The sequence below is a fragment of the Eumetopias jubatus genome, unplaced genomic scaffold (genome assembly GCF_037043125.1).
Source record: "Eumetopias jubatus isolate StellerSeaLion01/CBP00866 unplaced genomic scaffold, mEumJub1_p1.0 scaffold_8, whole genome shotgun sequence".
Taxonomy (NCBI): Eukaryota; Metazoa; Chordata; class Mammalia; order Carnivora; family Otariidae; genus Eumetopias; species Eumetopias jubatus.
Window position 1 is genome coordinate 120154429 of NW_028274814.1, and position 18378 is coordinate 120172806.

The window sequence follows — 18378 nt, forward strand, 5'->3', positions numbered from 1 at the left end:
TTAATGAAAAATAAGATAACTTAGCTAAGGCCATCATTTAAAAAAATAAAAAAATAAAATTCAATTTAAGAAGGTCATTGTGTTTTTACTTCTGATTTTGAAAAGTCAGGGCTAAAGGCCTTGAGGTTTGCTTTTTTTTTTTTTTTTTCCTGAAAGGTGCTCTCAGATCAGTGTGAAAAGGCAGATTGGGAGGAGAGTCAGCTGGAAAGCTAGGAAACAATTCACAGCCCTGCTGTGGGCTGGTTGTCAATCACTGAGTGTGAAGTCAGGTGCTGAATTTTTTTTTTGAGTCCACAGTCATTCCCTTATTTCTACTCAAGGATACCATCTTAAAGAGGTAGTCAAGTTCCTTGATGGATAGCAGGTCAGTAGCTGAGGACATGCCACCTGGCGTGTGGCTATGGAGGGAGTACACACCTCTCAGCCCTGAACCCCAGGCCTCCTATTTGTTGTACTAGCAGGTTCTCAGGAGAAAAAGCTTCAGCATGAGAGTGTGGCCCCGTGTAGGGTACAGAGCACAGAAATGAGTTTTGGCCACACTTCGGGTTTTCTCAGGCATAGATCATAAATATTTATTTCAAATGCAAAGAAGAGCTGAAGTGTTACATATTCCTACAAATAAAGAAATAAATGTATAACATATATTTAAATATATTTTATATAACTGTAAAATGGCTCCTAGACATTTCTACTTGGAATGTGTGGTAGGTAGTTCAAACTTAGCCATGTTGGACAGAACTCTTGCTGTCTCCTCCCCAGTTTTTCCTCCTAAATACTCCCAATCTCAGGAAATAGTTCAGGCCAAGGACCTTTGGCTTCTCCTCAATTCCTGTCATTTCTAGTCAATGTCTAATTCACCAGCTCTGTCTCCAATGTCCATTTTGATTCACTGTCTTCACCACAACTCCAGTGGAAGGCACCATCATCTCTTGCCTCAGCTACTGAGAGAGTCTCTGAGCCAGATTTTCACTCTCCCTTCGCTGACAGCCCCCCACCCCCATCCCAGGTCTGTCCTTCCCACAGCAGTGAAATGAGCCTTTAAAACATAAACCAAACCATGTCACACTCTCTTACTCTGAACCCCTACGAAGGCTTCCACTCACACTTCAAATATAATTCAATCCCCCTCCATAAGCCACATGACTGGGGCGTCTTTGACATCATTTCCTGCCAGCCTTGCCCCGTGCTTCCGCTATGACAGCCATGCTGGCTTCCTCCCTGGTCCTCAGACGGGCTGAGAGTGGTCCTGCCTCAGGGTGTTGGCAGTTGCTGTTCCCTCAGTCTGGAATGCTGATCTTTTTGCATGGCTTACTTCCACATTTCATTCAGATCTCTGCCCAGATGACACCTCCTCGAAGAAGTCATTTCTGACTAGGCTCCTTGAGATCTAGTCACTTTCTGTCCCTCGTACCCCGTTTTATGTTTCTTCATAGTATGTGCCACAAACAGTTGCCTCTCCTGGGCCCTCCACCATCAAGTAGGGGACGTTTGACTCTCATAACTTTGCTTCCTGTGGCTCCTTCTTTCTTTCCTCAATCCCCCCTGGCAGCAATGCGGTCTATGAATATTTTTAAGCACCTGTTTTGTGAAGGGCATTGGGGGTAGATATACAGCTGAGCCTACAGGTCCTCAAAGAGTTTGGTATCTGGCAGGGGTGGGGGTGATAAGGACGAACCCAAATAAATAAAAGGGCTATTATAAAGTTAAGTGTCTTGCCCCAGAGGAAGTTAGGAACCAGCACTTGAATTTGGCCCACGTCACTCTGAGTCCAGCCTCTTTTTCACCCTGCCACCCAAGTCTGCGTTCCCTCTGGTGCTTCTCCGCATTTCTAAATTTGCTCTACAACTCTCTCCTCCCTTTCTCTCAATCCAAAGCCCTTCAATCCTGCCCTTCTTGGCAAAGTTCTAGGTCAGCTGATTATCTGGTTAGTCCACAGGAAGTGAGAATGACTATAGATTCAGTTCTCTCAGGTGGCATTGGCATTACAACTTGTTCTTCTCTGCTGTGCCAGTCTCGAGGAGACGTGTGTGAGGGATGGTCTCTTTACCTACTTTTGGAGGAGACTGTGGAGGAAAGGGTACTACGTGGGGTCTGCTTATTTACTTTGAGCCTTTCCATCTTGTCCCGACTCTCTAGGCTTTCAAGGACCAATGCATGAAGTAGGTCGGGCATGGAATTTTCTTTAGTACAATTTCTGAAGGGCAGTGGGTATTTCAGTTTTGGCATTTGGGAGGTTAGGCAGTCTTAGAGAGTCTCTCCCCCCCCCCTCTCTCTGTATGTGTGTGCACATGTGTGTGGTGGTGATACGGGATCATTTATGGTACCTCAGACATTGCACCCATGTTCATCTTGAGCGACATGTGTAATCCAGTGGCCACCACGGGGAAGAAATGGAGCTCCCTTAGGCAGCCATTGAGGCTAACATTGTTGAAAAAAATTGCTCTGTAAGGCTAAGAACATGAGGGAAAAGATTGTGGGTATTCATTCTGTTGTTAGATGTGTCTCTGTTTCAAGACCAGCATAGTGCAGCACCTTTCAGGGTACAAGACATTTGTGGATGTAAATAGGAAGGACTAATGGCTTTTCTCATTAAAACTCAACCAGTTCCTTTCACCTTACTTCATCTGGGTCAGCTGAAGCTGTTATAACAAATTACCATAAAGTGAATGGCATAAACAACAGAAATTTATTTCTTGCAGTTCTGGAGGCTGGACGGCTGAGATTGGAGTGCAGCATGGTGGGGTTCTGGTGAGGGCCCTCTTCTGGGTTGTAGACTGCAAGCTTCCTGTTGTGTCCTTATGTGGTAGAAAAAGTGAGCTAGCTCCCCGGTTTCTTCTTATAAGGGCCCTAATCCCATTCACGAGGGCTCCACCCTCACGACCTAATGACCTCCCAAAGGCTCTACTGCCAAATGCCATGTCTTTGAGATTAGGGTCTCAACATATAAATTTGGTGGGGGGCGGGGGGAAGCAAACATTCAGTACACTGCAATCTATTAACTGGGAGTGGTAACAGTGCACATCTCATAGGACTAAGGTGGGATGAAATGTGTCAGCATATGTCAGTGGTTAGAACCTTGCTTCACACATAAGCATCCTTGGGTCAGTCGGCAAATATTTATTTGTCACCTACAGTGTGCTAGGCCCTGTTCTAAGAGCTGGGGTTATAGGAGTAAACAAAATACATCTACAATCTGATGGAGCTCATGGTGGTTAACAATAAGGCAGAGCCTGGATGAAGATCTTTTTGTCGAGTCTAGCACCAGAGCCCACTGTCCCCTCCGTGACTCCATAGCACCTCCTATTCACTGAGAAAGAGAAGGTGAATAAGAAACTTGAGATGTTGCGTGAACTGAGAGACTGGACATCAGGAATAAAGCCATAGATGTGTGCTTGGCAGCCATCAACTTGAAGGTGCCAGTTGAAGTCTTTCCATAGATGATATTGTCCAAGAGCTTAGCATTGAAGAGAGGAGATCTGAGGACAAAATCTTGAGCAAGAGTGACATTTAATAAAGGGGAAGATGGAGGACAAGGTACTGAAACTCCTGCTACTGTACAATTGTTATTATTGCTATTACTCTTGTGTCTAGAGGAGGCAACTAACCTAAGGAACTACATTCAATTAAAAAAATTTGTTGTTAAGGTAATCACAGAACTGACAGCCCATCACCTTTGCATAGTCTATTGGTTAAACGTAAGTCATAAGTTCTACCTGCACTCAAAGGGAGGTGATTAGACAAGGATACGACTTATTAGGAACCACTCTAGGGTGTGTTCATAAATTTATTATTTTATTTCGTTGTCTATCTTTTATTATTGATTCGACAGTTCTTTATACATTCTGGAGGCACTTTTTAAAATTAAATATATAATTTTCTCCCTCCTCCATAATATTGGTTGCATACTCACTCTGAGCGAAGAGTTGGTATGCAACAAATACTTGAGCAAGACAAGAGAATGATTTTCCATTAGGCAAATACTTTAGGATTTAATTTTCTAAAATAATTTAGTTTCATGGCCAATTAATTCACCAATTTTTCATCTTTTTATAGATCTAGCAAATCCACTATTATACAGCATATTTACCAACCCGGTTACTATCCTCTACTTGTTAAATGTTGGGGGGGTCCTGTCCCCAACTTTTCCATACATTTAAGCCCTGTGTCCATTAGTATAGTACCCTGTCCATTTTTTCCCCCTGTGGGCCCCCACACTTTAGCACCACTAATCATTTTAGATTTTCCAAGATGGTTTTGATTTCATGTATTCTGATTGGAGGCTTAGAAACAATGATAAGAGCATCCATACTTCTAAAATTCTCTTTTCTCTAATCAAAGCTCTTTGTAGTGGATTGATTGCACTAATAGTCTCAATTTTTCATTCTGACCTGCATCCAAGCCACTTACTATGCATTTTCAGCTCATCTTGTCAAGAGGTGAACTCTAGCCTCCCCTCTCAACTTAATTCTGAGTTGGTCATGTAACTTCCTTCGGCCAAACATGAGCAGATATGATGCAAGCAGAGGCTTGAAAATGGGCTTGCACATTTTTGTTTCTTTCTGTCTTTGCCCTAGGACATGCCTAGGAGAGCGTGTTAGAGGATGGGGCACCTGGAGTAGAGCCAGGTTGCCCCCATTTTCTCAGCTGACACCACCCAGATTAGCAGACCAGAGTCAACTGCCAGATGTGAGATCTGAACCATGAGAGACTATGGACTCTGAGAAACAAACTGAGGGTTCTAGAGGGGAGGGGGGTGGGGGGATGGGTTAGCCTGGTGATGGGTATTAAAGAGGGCATGTATTGAATGGAGAACTGGGTGTTATACGCAAACAATGAATCATGGAACACTACATCAAAAACTAATGATGTAATGTATATTAACATAACATAATAAAATTAAATTAAAAAAAAGAAGAAATTTCGAGCCAAGTCCAGCCTAAATTACTGACCCACAGACTAAACAAATGCTTATTGCTTTAACCCTCCCTTTTCAGACAGATTGTTGCATGGCATTGCTGTGTCAATGGAAAACTGATAATGTGTCCCATAAATCTGGGGAACTTGGAAGCTGCCCCTCCGTTTGGCTGCCATGAAACTAAGATCAAGTGCTTCCTATTTGCAAAGCATTGCACAAAATGCTCCACTAGGTTATTTTAGTTAATCCTGAAAACAAGATTACCTAGAAGATAGATACTATTATTATTTAAATTTTAGAGGCAAGGATATTTTAGAGGTAAGCTTAGAGAAGGTTAAGCGACTTGTGCAAGGTAGCTAAATGATCAGAAATAAAATGGGCAGCTAAACCCTGGAAGACTGCTTTTAGAGCCTCTGTGCTTTTACTATTGATGCTTACTGCTTACTCTCCTGGTCCCCCCATCTCACCTTTTCTCCTGCCTACCTCCACCCCCTTCAGAGGAAGACCCTGCGTTCTAGTTTGGGATGCAGAGACCACTTTTATATTTAGTTCCCCTTAATACTACTTTTTTTTAATAAAGATTTTATTTATTTATTTGACAGAGAGTGAGACAGTGTGAGAGGGAACACAAGACGGGGGAGTGGCAGAGGGAGAAGCAGGCTTCCTGCGGAGCAGGGAGCCCGATGTGGGGCTCGATCCCAGGACCCTGGGATCATGGCCCGAGCCAAAGGCAGACGCTTAACGACTGAGCCACCCAGGCGCCCCTTAATACTACTTTCTTTCTTATATCTAGTATAAATGGCCATCTTACCCATTAGTCTGGAAGCTCTTTTGAGGGTAAAGTCTATAAAATACTTACTGTACTTTCTCCCACAGCTACCATGAAATAGAATTTTAAAAAAAGTAATGATCCTATTTAAGTTTTAGGAAATCTAATTATCCCCCAAAAGCAGTTTATACCAAAGTAAGACTCTCCTAGAGAATATATATATATTTATATGTTAAACACATGCACACACACACATATTTAAAAGGGCACTGTTATCCCAAATTAATCCAATTGGTGGAATGCACAGTAGAGGGTTTTCCCATTTTGTTATATCGTTTTAGGCATACGAGGTTTGAATTTGGTGTTTGATGTCTACAAAATTAAAATTCTCTTGTTTCATGTTTTATTATATTAATATTATAAACACAGATTGATATAAAACTGGCACTGAATTTGCAATTAGTTTCTGCAGTTAAGAAATTATTTTATGATTTAATCACTTGCCATGTACTTTAGGTATGCTGCCACCAGGTGGCGGCAGCGTGACAGGCATAAGGTTTGTACAGTAAGGAATTTACATGCTTTCTGAGGTTCAAGGTAATAGCTTTTTGCTTGAGTTCAAAAATAATTTGAGACCACAGATATTCAACTTAACATAATACATCTCTTTAGAAAAACAGCTAGACTTAAACTCTAAATCAACCTTAAACATCTTTAAAGCAGATATAAATCTCAAGCTACAAAATCACCCACCTAAACTCTCTCCTTCCCAGTTTTTTAAATTATTTTCATAGTGGGCTGATTCTAACACTAATCTTATATATATACTTTAGTAAAACTGTTAATCTTTATGATTTACTCTGAGTCTTTATTTATTGTCAATCTCTTCCATCATAGCTCATATATCAGGTTTCAAAATTCCTAATAATTTTCTTTTAACAAAAATACCTCTTTGGCTTCCATTTCCTCTAAGAAGACAGAGAGAGGTTTATCTCTTCAGTATGATCTCAGATGTCCTCCCAAGGAAGACCCAAAGCATTTCTCCATCAGGATAGCACGAAAAGTGTATTTGCATTTTATGGAGGATTTTGCCCTTTTTATATTCTTTCTTTCTTTCTTTTTTAAAAGATTTTATTTATTTATTTGACAGAGAGAGAGAGAGAGAGAGAGGGAGAGAGCACAAGCAGGGGGAGCTGCAGTCAGAGGGAGAGGGAGAAGCAGGCTGCCTGCCAAGCAGGGAGCCCGATGTGGGACTCAATCCCAGGACCCTGCGATCATGACCTGAACCGAAGGCAGACGCTTAACTGACTGAGCCACCCAGGTGCCCCATCCTTTTTATTTTCTGCACTATAGGAATAGTCCATTAGAATTTTTCCCCTCTCAACGCTCCTAGAAGTGCAGAGCCAGTTTACTGTATCTATTTAACTGCAACATACACGAATCTCCTTAGCAACAGGCTCTGCCCTAAATATCTCCAAAGAGTTCTTAAAGAAACAAAAGTCCTCAAACCATGTTAGAAATCTGAGCAAAACGCAGAATAAAAAGTTAACTGACTTCATTATAATTAATAATACTATATATTTAAAAGAAGCAATTTCAATGTAAAGAAAATATCAACTAGTTCAAAAAGCAGTCAGAAGTTCCCACTCTATGGATCATCAAGCTGAAACTCTGCAACAGGGTTTAAGCATTTAAGATTAGGGAGGATAAATTGAGAATGAGTACATCCCTAACCTCTGAGCCACTCCCCTGCTCTGCCCTCAGGTGTTCTGTTTCAAGAATAAAGAGGAGTGTGTGGCTGAGAATCAAGGGTCAGTGCTGTGTAGTTGGGGGAATAAAAAAAAAGAAACTAGCAATTCTGTATCTAAGCGTTGTCAGGAAAAAAAAAAGGTGGGGGAAGATCCTCAGCAGCTTTATCCTGAAAGTTGCTACAGGAGCTGAGAGAGTCATTCCACCTGACATTCGCCCACTCCAGGAGTACAGATTTTGAGCAGCACTAGGCAGTGAGGGTTTGGGCAGGGCTGGTGGGGAAAGCTGATACCTGATGGGAGAGGGGAAGTTGAGAGGCCAGCATAGCAGAAAGGGGTTGAAGTTGGGAAGGGGGCAAGAGTGAGGTTAAGCAGTGATTCCTAGAGACCGGACTTTGCACATTCAACAGGGCTTTCTAGGTTCCAGCAGGTGAGTATTGAGAGTGAGAAGCAAATGGCACCTAAGCTGTGAGAGCAGGCTCCAGGGGAGCTGGCCAGCTCCCAGCCTAACTCTAGGAGACAAAGCTGGGGAAGAGAGAAAGAAAGAGAGGCAAAAGAACAATAAAATAGAGAGGGAAGAGAAAGGGCTAGGTAAGAAAAAGCTCTCATGTGATTTTGAGTCTCACAGAAAACCTATAAAGCCAGTGGGGTGGATACTGTTCTCTTCTATTTACCAGTGAGAAACTGAGGCCCAGAGGTGGTAAGTGACGGAAGGTCCCATAGTGAGTGCCAGACACAGGATTCCAAATTGAGTGACCTGATTTCAAGGTACAGATGAAAGAAGAGAGGGCGCATTTGAAACACTGACACATACCATATGTCCTACCTTTACTTTATAAACAGTAAGTATATATATTTCTTTTACATAACCAGGGCTTAGGGTCAAACTGAAAAGTTTTAGCCACTATTGAAAAACATTTCTGAAATGTATCATATTTGTCCTAACCTTCTTTGAGTACTGACTATAATTTATCCTCTTCTTGATAGGTAGGGGTATAACAATGAAAATTGACTCTGTATCTATGTACTTCCAACTGAGGGATAGTCCCAGGTTCTAAGGTGGCCCACGGGTTTTATTGCTGTCATGCCTAAAACATTTGTGGTTCCAAATAGCTGCACAGCAGAATTGGCTGACTCAGCTCCTTGCCTCCCAGTCAGCTCTTCCTTCTTGAGTGTGTTGGCTTCTGGCCCCTACCTACTCTTCTGATCATGTCATTCTCCTGATTAAAATCCCTTAAATGGCTCCCCACTGATGACAGCAGTGGTTTTCAACCCAGGTGGCACATTAAAATCACCTGGGGAACTTTTAAGAAATGCCCTGTGCCCAGATGCCATTGCCAAAGATGTTGATCCAATTGTTTAGCTGTGGGCCCTAGCCTATGGATGGGCATTACCAAAAGTAGCAGGGGATTGGGCTTCTGGCCAAGATGGATTAACAGGGATTGGATCTATCCCCACCCTGCTTTCACCTGAAACAACTAAAAATCCTGACACAGTATATGAAACATTGATATTTAAGGCATTGGAATGAAGCAATGAAGAACACTGATCTCTGAGAGATGAGAAACAAAGTGAGGCCTACAATTTCCCCAGTTGACCCCAGTTGACCCCAGTTGACCACCTTGAGAGAACTCCTAGGCCATGGTGTGGGAGGTGGGGCCCAGGGAGCCTGGAAGACTCTTTGAACTGAGAGGATGGAGACTGAAGGGGTTGCAGTGTTCTGGGCAGAGGAGTAGAGAGGAGAAAGTACTGATCAGCACAGGCAGATGAGGAAACTGTCTGAGGCCAGATTAGACAACAGCAACAACAACAACAACTACCTCAAAAGATTAGTGGGAATACGACACAGAGTTCAAATGGGGCTGGTAATAGTTTGCACAATTCAGACTGGGAAGTCTGGAAACTCACAGGGCATTGTTAGAATACTCAGAGGCATCTTGCCTCAGTAGTGGAAGTATTAGCCATAGACTAAATGATGGTCTGGGCTCACGTGACAAGCCTTCAAAGCAGGACCTGAAAGGATCAGAGTATACACAAGGAGTCTTTTCTATGTCCCAGAACAAAACCCAAGAGTATTTACAGGAATACAAAAACATCCAGCACCCAACAAAGTAAAATTAATAATGTCTGGCATGCAATAAAAATTACCAGGCATGCCAAGAACAATGAGGAGAAAAATCAATCAACTGAAACCAATCCAAAACTGACACAGATATTGGAATTTGAAGACGAGGGCATTAAAACAGTTATTATACCTGCACTCCATATGCCCAGTAAGTTAGAGAAAAGATTGAGCATGTTAAATAGAGATATGAAAAAATATATAAAAGACTCATGTCTAACTTCTGAAGATTAAAACTACAATCACTGAGATAAAAAATACACTGGGTGTTAATAATGGCTGATTAGATATTACAAGAAGAAAAGATTAGTGAACATGAAGTCATACAATAGGAACCATCCAAATGAATCACAGAGAGAAAAGATATTGAAAGAAATGAACAGAACATTGATGAGCTGTGGCCCAACTTCAAATAGCCTAATATACATATGATTGGAGTTTCCGAAGCAGAGGAGAGAGAATGTGGGACAGAAAATAATATATTAAGAAATAATGTTCATGGATCAGCCACTATCGAAAACGGTATGGATGTTCTACAAAAATTTAGCAATAGAATTACCATATGACTCAGTAATCCAACTTCTAGGTATATATCCAAAAGAATTGAAACCAGGATCTCGAGGAGATATTTGCACACTGATGTTCATTGTGGCATTGTCCATAATATCTAAAAGGTGGGAGCAAACCAAATGTCTATCAACAGATGAATGGATAAAGAAATTGTGGTATATATATATATACAATGGATATTATTCAGCCTTAAAAAGAAGGAAATCCTGTCATATGCCATAAGATGGATGAACTTTGAGGACATTATGCTAAGGGAAATAAGCTCGTCACAAAAAGACAAATACTGCACGATACCACTCATGTGAGGCATCTAGAGTAGCAGTCAAACTCTTAGAAACAGAAGACAGAATGGTGGTTGCAAGAGTGGGGAGAGGGGAAAGAGGGGAATTGTTCAATGGACATAGATTCAGTTTTGCAAGATGAATAGCTCTAGAGATCTGTTGCACAACAATGTGCACAAACACCACTGCACTTACACTTAAAAAGCCGTGGCCAATTTTATGTGTTTTTGACTACAATAAAAATGATTGTGGTGATGCTTGCATAACTGTGAATATACTAAAAATGATGAAATTGTATACTAAAAATGATGAAATTGTACACTAAAAGTGAGCAAATTGTATGATATGTGAATTATATCTCAATAAAACCATTAAAACAAGTTCAAGATGTCACACAGCAATAAGAGAGAATGCATCATCCTAAAACTACATGCAGTGTGATGCAAATGAACGAGCACACTGAACTCTGCTGTTAAAGTAGGATGGTAGTTACTCTAGGGGGCTGTGGAAGGGGACTTTTGGGTGCTGGCAATTTTCCATTTCTTGTTCTGGAATCTAGTTACAGGTGTGTAACTTTTTGGTGAAAATTCATTAAGCAATACCCTTCTCATTTATATGGATTTTTGTGTGTATACTTCCATAAAAAAAAGTTTTGGAAAGTTGAAGGAAAAAGGAGAAATATAAGAATTTACTGGGAAACCAAAAAAAAAAAAAAAAAGAGAATGACCAAAAATTTTCCAAAGTTAATGAAAGCTATAGACCTCATATCTAAGAAGCTCAAAAATCATTTATACACAAGAAACATGAGGAAAATGACATCAAGTTTCATCATAATCAAATTGTTCAAAACCAGTAATAAAAAGAACACTCTTATGTGCAGTCAGCAGGGGGGGGGGGGCGGGAAGACAAGTTATATACAGAGGAAAAGCAACAACAACAAAACCAAAAAAAGAAAGGATAACAGCACATGTCTCCTCAGAAATAACACAGGGGTGGGGCGCCTGGGTGGCTCAGATGGTTAAGTGTCTGCCTTGGGCTCAGGCCATGATCCCAGGGTTCTGGGATCGAGCCCCATGTCGGGCTCTCTGCTCAGTGGGAAGCCTGCTTCTCCCTCTCCCTCTGCCTCTCCCCCTGGTTGTGCTCTGTCTCTCTCTCTTTCAATAAATAAATAAAATATTTTTTTAAAAAAGAAATAATGCAGGAAAGAAGATGGTGGATCCATATCTCTGAAGTAGTTACACAAGAATTCTATACTCAGCAAAAACAGCTTTGGAAAATAAAGTCTTTTTACCAGTAGCCCACACTTTAAAAAATGTTAAAGGAAGGGCTTGTACAGGAGAATGAAGGCAGATGGAAATACAGTTACACACAGAAGAATGAAGAGCAGGGATGGCTTTGTGTGTTGTGTGACCTATGAGGTTACAAAAGGACCTGCCCTTTGAAGGAATCTGTGCTTTGCTTAATGCTCTGCTGTCATTGTTTTAAAGCCTTTTAATAATTTTTGAACAAAGGGTCCCCTATTTTCATTTTCCATGGGACCCTCCAATTATGAAGAATTAAGAATGGTCCTAATGAAGACTCCTGTGCAGCCCATGAGAGTGGGGGTGAAGGCTGGGATGCTGAGTCTGGCTTAGGTCATATGTTCAGGCAAGGAAGACTATAATAGGAGGCTTCTTCAGAGGAAATTAGGAATGCTTTGATTTTCAATCAGGAGAAGAGTGAATGATATCTGGTGGGGGCCGGGAAGAAAACAAACAGTTGTCCACTCAACTTTTTTTAAGATAGACATTTCTAGATAGAACCTGATTTTCCTTTTTGTACAGAGGTGGTTCATAAATGACTATAATCAGAGGGTGTTAGTTCTTCATGAAATTCATTTGTTATTGAGTGCTCTCTTGAAGTCCAAATACCTTGTTTAGTTTCAGTGCGTGTGTGTGTGTGTGTGTGTGTGTGTGTGTGCGTGTGCATTCTAATTCTGGCATCAACACTTCAATAATGCCTATTCCATCAGACTGACCCTGAGGCACTGCAAATATGTAAATTTACTTTGGAAGCAAAAGAAAAGCTATATTGATTGTTTCCAGTGAAGTTCTCATGTTTCAGTGTATTCTAGGTAGTATAATTCGATTTCAGTGTAGGTCAAGGCTCCAAAGTCGAGAGCAACATGATAGGTGCAGATATGCAAAATATGCTGAAAGACAGTGGAACCAAAAGCACCAGGGTAGCCATCACCACTCCCCAGGCCAGATAGGAAAGGGTTAAAAATCACTGGAAAGTGAGTATTTGTCTGGGGGGTGATTGTTCATCTCACGTAAGGAAGGGAGAAGGGTGCTTTTCTCACAACTTGAGCCGAATGAGTGAAGCTTCTAGAGAATCCCTGCAAGAGCTTGCAGTTCAGATGCAGTGAGTGAGGGGGATGGAGTCCGGGGGCTTTGCCTGATACAGACCTGAAAAAGTCCAAAGCTCAGAGGTTGTACCTAGTGGTCCCAAAGTCTTCTGTAGATCCGGCTGTACCGTATGTGGAGGCTTACATCCACAGAGAATTTAGTTTGTTCTACACTTGAATACTCATATCCAGTTATTTAGTTAAAGCCTTTGGCTTTGATTAAAGTTGTTAACATTTGAAGTGTTGAACGATATAGCCTCCCTGATGTGGAAATATGAATGTTTTTCTCATTTGTTAATGTCCTATAGTGAAGGCTTAACCTTTTACTTAAAATAATTGGCTTGGAAATCGAGTTATAACATTCACCCTCCCCTTACATCCCCTGCAATTTGTGAATTTGCTGGTTATTCTTCTTGGTTGGGAGTATGAGTTACCATCTGCCTTTATCCGATACGTGTACACAGATGCAGACACACATACTCACGTGCACAACACAAAAAAGACTTTTAGGGAGTAAATTTAATTGCAGTTACAAGCAGGAAGGGTACAGTAGATAGGAGTGAGAGTTTATAATGCTGATCATGAAATAAAAAACATCAAAGCAAGTAATGAGTCTAAACCTGATACTGATGGGACTGTATTTCTATAGCATTTAAAGCAAATAAAGTCACATAATTAAAGATTTAACATAAAATTAGAATGTTAAATTTGGAAGATTCTTAGTACATCTCCAAGTGATTAGATTATCACAAAATTTCCCTGGAAAGGTAGAAATTAAATCAACAACATTGGAAAAAAACCCAAAACCAACCATAAAACCAAAAACCAGAAAAATCTGACAGTCCTAAATGAAAGAGTAATGTAAGTATAGTTTCAGCAGCTATTAGGAAAGAAGCAAATGTTCTTCTAATCAATTTTCTGCTGCAAAAATAAGTCAAATGGGTGATGGGTATTAGACAGGGCACGTATTGGATGGAGCAATACTCAAACAACGAATCATGGAACACTACATCAAAAACTAATGATGTAATGTATGGTGATTAACATAACATAATAAAAAAAAGAAAAAAGAAAAAAATAAGTCAAATGATTTTCATGGGACACATATGGGTATTGCTACCTTAATTATTTTATTTCTACCCGAAGGTATTTAAAACACAGCCAATCACTGTAGTTAGATTTTTAAAGCTATTCTTGTACTTATGAACAGAGAATTAAGAATGCACTAAAACTGATTTTTATTTTGTTCTTTTGGTGGGTACTTTTCTTTTTTAAGATTTATTTATTTTAGAGAAAGAGAGAGAGAGTGGGGGTGAGGTGGCGGTGGGGAGGAGCAGAGAGAGAGGGTGAGGGAGAGAGAGTCTTAAGCAGATTCTGCATTGAGCATGGAGCTCTACATGGGGCTAGATCTCACAACGCTCAGATCACAACCTGAGCCGAAACGAGAGTCAGACGTTTAACTGACTACACCACCCAGGCACACCTTGGTGGGTACTTCTATCATTATCAATATTGTAGGGTATCATAAGCATTGGCTAGAATTATTTCCTTGGTAAATAATGGTAAAGCCACTGGGAAGAAATTTATGAGATATTCTGCACTAAGATTTACACATTAATAAACTGGACAGTGTTCAAATTTATCTCATCTAACCAGAATCCCCTTGGTAGGTACTTGGTGGTAAAATAAATTATTAAATATTAATAATAATTATTAATTGCCATACTTTTTTGCTTGAGGTTATCAATAGCAGTAGGAACTGCTCTGTAAACTTGGTAATACCTTGTACAAGACCTGAGTAACCTTCTGAGTAAAGAAAATTCATGTACTAATGCACTGTTAACTAGTCTTTAGCTCTCTCAACAAGCCTTTGGAGAGGGCTATAATTCAAGCGAGAGGTTGATCCAGCTAGCATCTGCACAGGGAACAATTTGCCTGACAACCTCTCTCAATATATTCACATAACACTAAAATATCAATACAAAAGTAAGAGTAGTATTAATGATGTTATTAATGATAGTAGCAGACACAGGCAAAACAAAGCTATTAATAAAAGAGCTTCTGCGTATGAAGCATGGATTAGGGAATAAAAGGAACAATTATTGGCATCTAAATTCTTTAAGTCTAGACACACATGGGCCTGTAAAACCTATGTCTTAAAAGTTTCTTTCTGCTTGATTTCCACTGCTGAGAATGCTGATATTAAGAAATGAGATTTCTATTAATCTCCCTCGTCCCTATATTATATTTGGGTAGTTTTGTGACCAAAAATCTTCATTAGGTTATTCAAATAACTTTGTTTTTCAAAGGTAATAATGCACTTCACCAAAAAAAAAAAAAAAAAAATCTTTGAGGTATTTTTGAAAGATTATAATTTCAAATGCATTTGTACTTTTCAAATCACAATTTTGTATAGTTTTCATTTCTTCATGAAAATACTTTGAATAAACTTATACCCACCGAGAATGTGTTACTATTTTCAAATATCAAGCGAAATACCATGTGAAATTAGACGCTTACTCAATACTATTTAATGATGCTAAACGTATTTGTAATTACAGCAACAGCCAGCCTCCTCACCCTCTGCTCTCCTCCCCTCCACCAGCAGCCCCCACTATCAAAGACAGCCCCCTACCTTGCACTTTTCTCTTCACTTTACACAGAACAACAGTTATTGAAGCCAAATGGCTGCCTTAAAATGAGCCACTCATTACAAAGATTCAGGATGTGAATTTCTCTAAAAAGCTTTGCTCTAAATCAAAGTGACTGCACATTCCCTTCAGGTCAGAAAACAACAAATTATGGGTACTTAATGTAGAATTGCTGGGCCCATATATTATATATGAGATTATTTCATATTTGGACGTCTTATCTCATTAGCTGGGATGAATTAAAGCCTTGAATTTGAAACTAGCCTAAAGCCTTGTAAGCCAGAAGGCACACATTTTTGCCTTTCTTTCATTTTAAAACCCAACAACCCAGAACCATCAAAGGCATCACCCTTGTAGCAGTTCTGGTGGGCATAAAAATTTTGTTCTCTGATTTCCAAGTCTAAGGGTACAGATCGATTTTAGTTTATAATAAATAAACCTATGGAATTAAATGACTCAAAAAGCCTCCTCAAGAGTGTGAACTTGCCCATAAAGATGTCACAAACTTTAAATTCTATCAGCTTAAGGAAAATACACTGGATTGATATTAGATGCAGATGTACTCCAGGCCAGAGGAATTGGCCTCAAGATCTAAGACCCAGTGACTGTGTTTTCTAGTTCTGATAACAATGCTTGTGACAAGCTACTTCTTGCAGGACTGAAGACAGATTGTATTACAGCACATGGAGCTAAAAGGAAAATGCTTCAAGAGTCTGTATGGGTGGAAAAGGCTATTCTTCTGTCCCAACTCAAGCCTAGTTGGTCTGTGGGTGGTGGTAGATCAGTCCCTGAGCCCTGGCATTAAACCTGGGGCCTCAGAGCCTCCCTGACCGAAGTCACTGCAGTCATCCACAAGGGACACAGTGACTGAACAGGGATTCCTAGGCTGCTGGTCCCCCCAGCACTGGGAAAAGTGTGGGCCCAAGCTCACACCTTCAACGTTAGCCCCAGCATTTGGATTTTGAGAGACTTCTAGTCCTGCTTTGATGAGCCTTGCTTCAAAGAAAACATTTTATCATAGAGTTCTATTGGCATCCCTCCTTTTTAATGAGTGATTACTGCTAATGCCCATTAAGTGAGTAACTCATGTGCTGTATAAGTATTTGTTCTTCAGTGGGGAACAATATTATTCGGAAGACTTTATGCAGAGATATTTGTCAAGTTGTATAATTGACTAGAATGTCACTTAATTGGAAACATGTTTGTTTGATCTATGGCAGGTCCCCCTTTAACAAATGGCTAACCATAGCCATCGGATGAGTCCTGGAATCTCAGTGGAGAACTGAAATCTCCAGGATGGAACCAGAATGCAACACACTCTCTGTGCGTTCTGCTGTGTTGCCACACAGGCTAAGAACAAAATTAATCAGAGGTTTTCAGTCAGACAGTGAGTTTCTGCTGAAATAATGATAGCTTTTGTGAAGGAGTAAGGACAGAAAGCAAAGAGTAACTAATGGCAAATTAGAAGAAGGGGCCAAGCATTTGTCCATTTACTATGATTTTTAGATCGAAGGACAGTTTTTATGAGATGTTCTAGAAAAGATATTATTTTTAAGACAGACCTTTAAAAGCAAAGAATAATTAGTTACGACTAATAAAAACAAAATAATTAATGGCATGCAATATGCAGCGATTGGACTTGTGGAGAGAAAGTAGCATAGAGAGTAAAATGAATCTCTTTTGAACCAGCAGAAATTTATTTGCTTTATCTTTCAGGTTATGAGTGTTTCTTAAAGTTTTAGAATACAAAATTCAAATCTAAGAAATTCTCTAAAAGATTAAATGATTTTTCACCCATTTTGGAAAAGAAATGTTCAGGATGCCAAATATAATGTGAAGGCATGTTAATTACATGTTACCTCTTCATTCTTTCATTCCTTGACACCACTGGACGTAAACGAGCAGTAAAAATGAAATAAGTAAAGTATCAGTATTAAAACCATTTATGCAGATCTAGTTGATCTCTTTGGGCCTGAATACACGGCAACATAAGTTGGCCAGTTTTTATAGAAAATCTATGCCAAGTATATAAATAAAACAGAGACAACTTAAGATTAGATACAAACTCTGGATAATAAACTTTTGATATTATAGCAGCCTACTTAATAAAACAAATGCAGTGTCTTCAAGAATGGGGTTTATATATGCAGCCAAGGAACAGAGACAGGGAAACATAATAGAGATAGGAAACTAAAAATGAGAACTCTAATCTTTAACAGTGAATATGAGCAAGATCAGGATGGGAGCCTATTTGTTATCATGTCCATATCCTGAGCTAACTAAATTTTCTAAAATGGAAAGCCTCAAAATGCTTGGGAAGTTTCTCTCGGATAACGCAAAACACCCTGAGAGTCCTCCCACTTCCCCATATCCAAACTTTAAAAGACAACGACCGTGGAGCTTGACTGGAAACAAGACAGACGTGTATTTAAAAGCAGAAGGCATATCTGTAAATTCCTGATGGATGTCCAAATAGTAACAAAGAAAGAAAATATTACCTACCTACAACAGGAATTTCATTTACCAAGGGTTGAACGGGTAAGGTATCTTTAAGAGACCAACTTACGTTAATAAGTTCAACCTCCCAGATTTTTTTCAACAGGTCCATCGATGTGTAGCCATTAATTAGAAAGGCTTTGGTGTAGTCACCTAGTTCAATGGAATCCAGCCACTCAGCGACAGAAGTGGGGTGATAGCCATCATGGCCAATGGGTCTCATCTGTAATAAAGAACACCACGTAGGATGAGGATTACTTCGAGTTCCAACAAACAGAATGGGTCTTGCCACTTGGAAACTTATCCGATTTGAAGCAACAGATCTTTGTGGATAAGAAAATAAGAAAACCAAAATACTTCACGCACAATTCTAAGTCACTAATAATTTTCACGCTGAATTAGTTTTCGAAAGTGCACCCAGAAATTTCCAACCTAGCTGC

At 39.9% G+C, this 18378-nt stretch overlaps 1 protein-coding gene across 16 annotated transcripts in view; it reads right to left on the bottom strand.

Moving 5' to 3' along the window:
- Nucleotides 1–18378, bottom strand: part of ANKS1B (ankyrin repeat and sterile alpha motif domain containing 1B) — a 1102644-nt gene that overhangs the window by 266175 nt on the left and 818091 nt on the right. For all 16 annotated transcript variants that reach the window (XM_028121697.2, XM_028121696.1, XM_028121695.2 and 13 more), the window contains one exon: nucleotides 18009–18161. In XM_028121697.2, the coding sequence (XP_027977498.1) occupies nucleotides 18009–18161 (153 nt within the window). The remainder of the gene's footprint in view (nucleotides 1–18008; nucleotides 18162–18378) is intronic.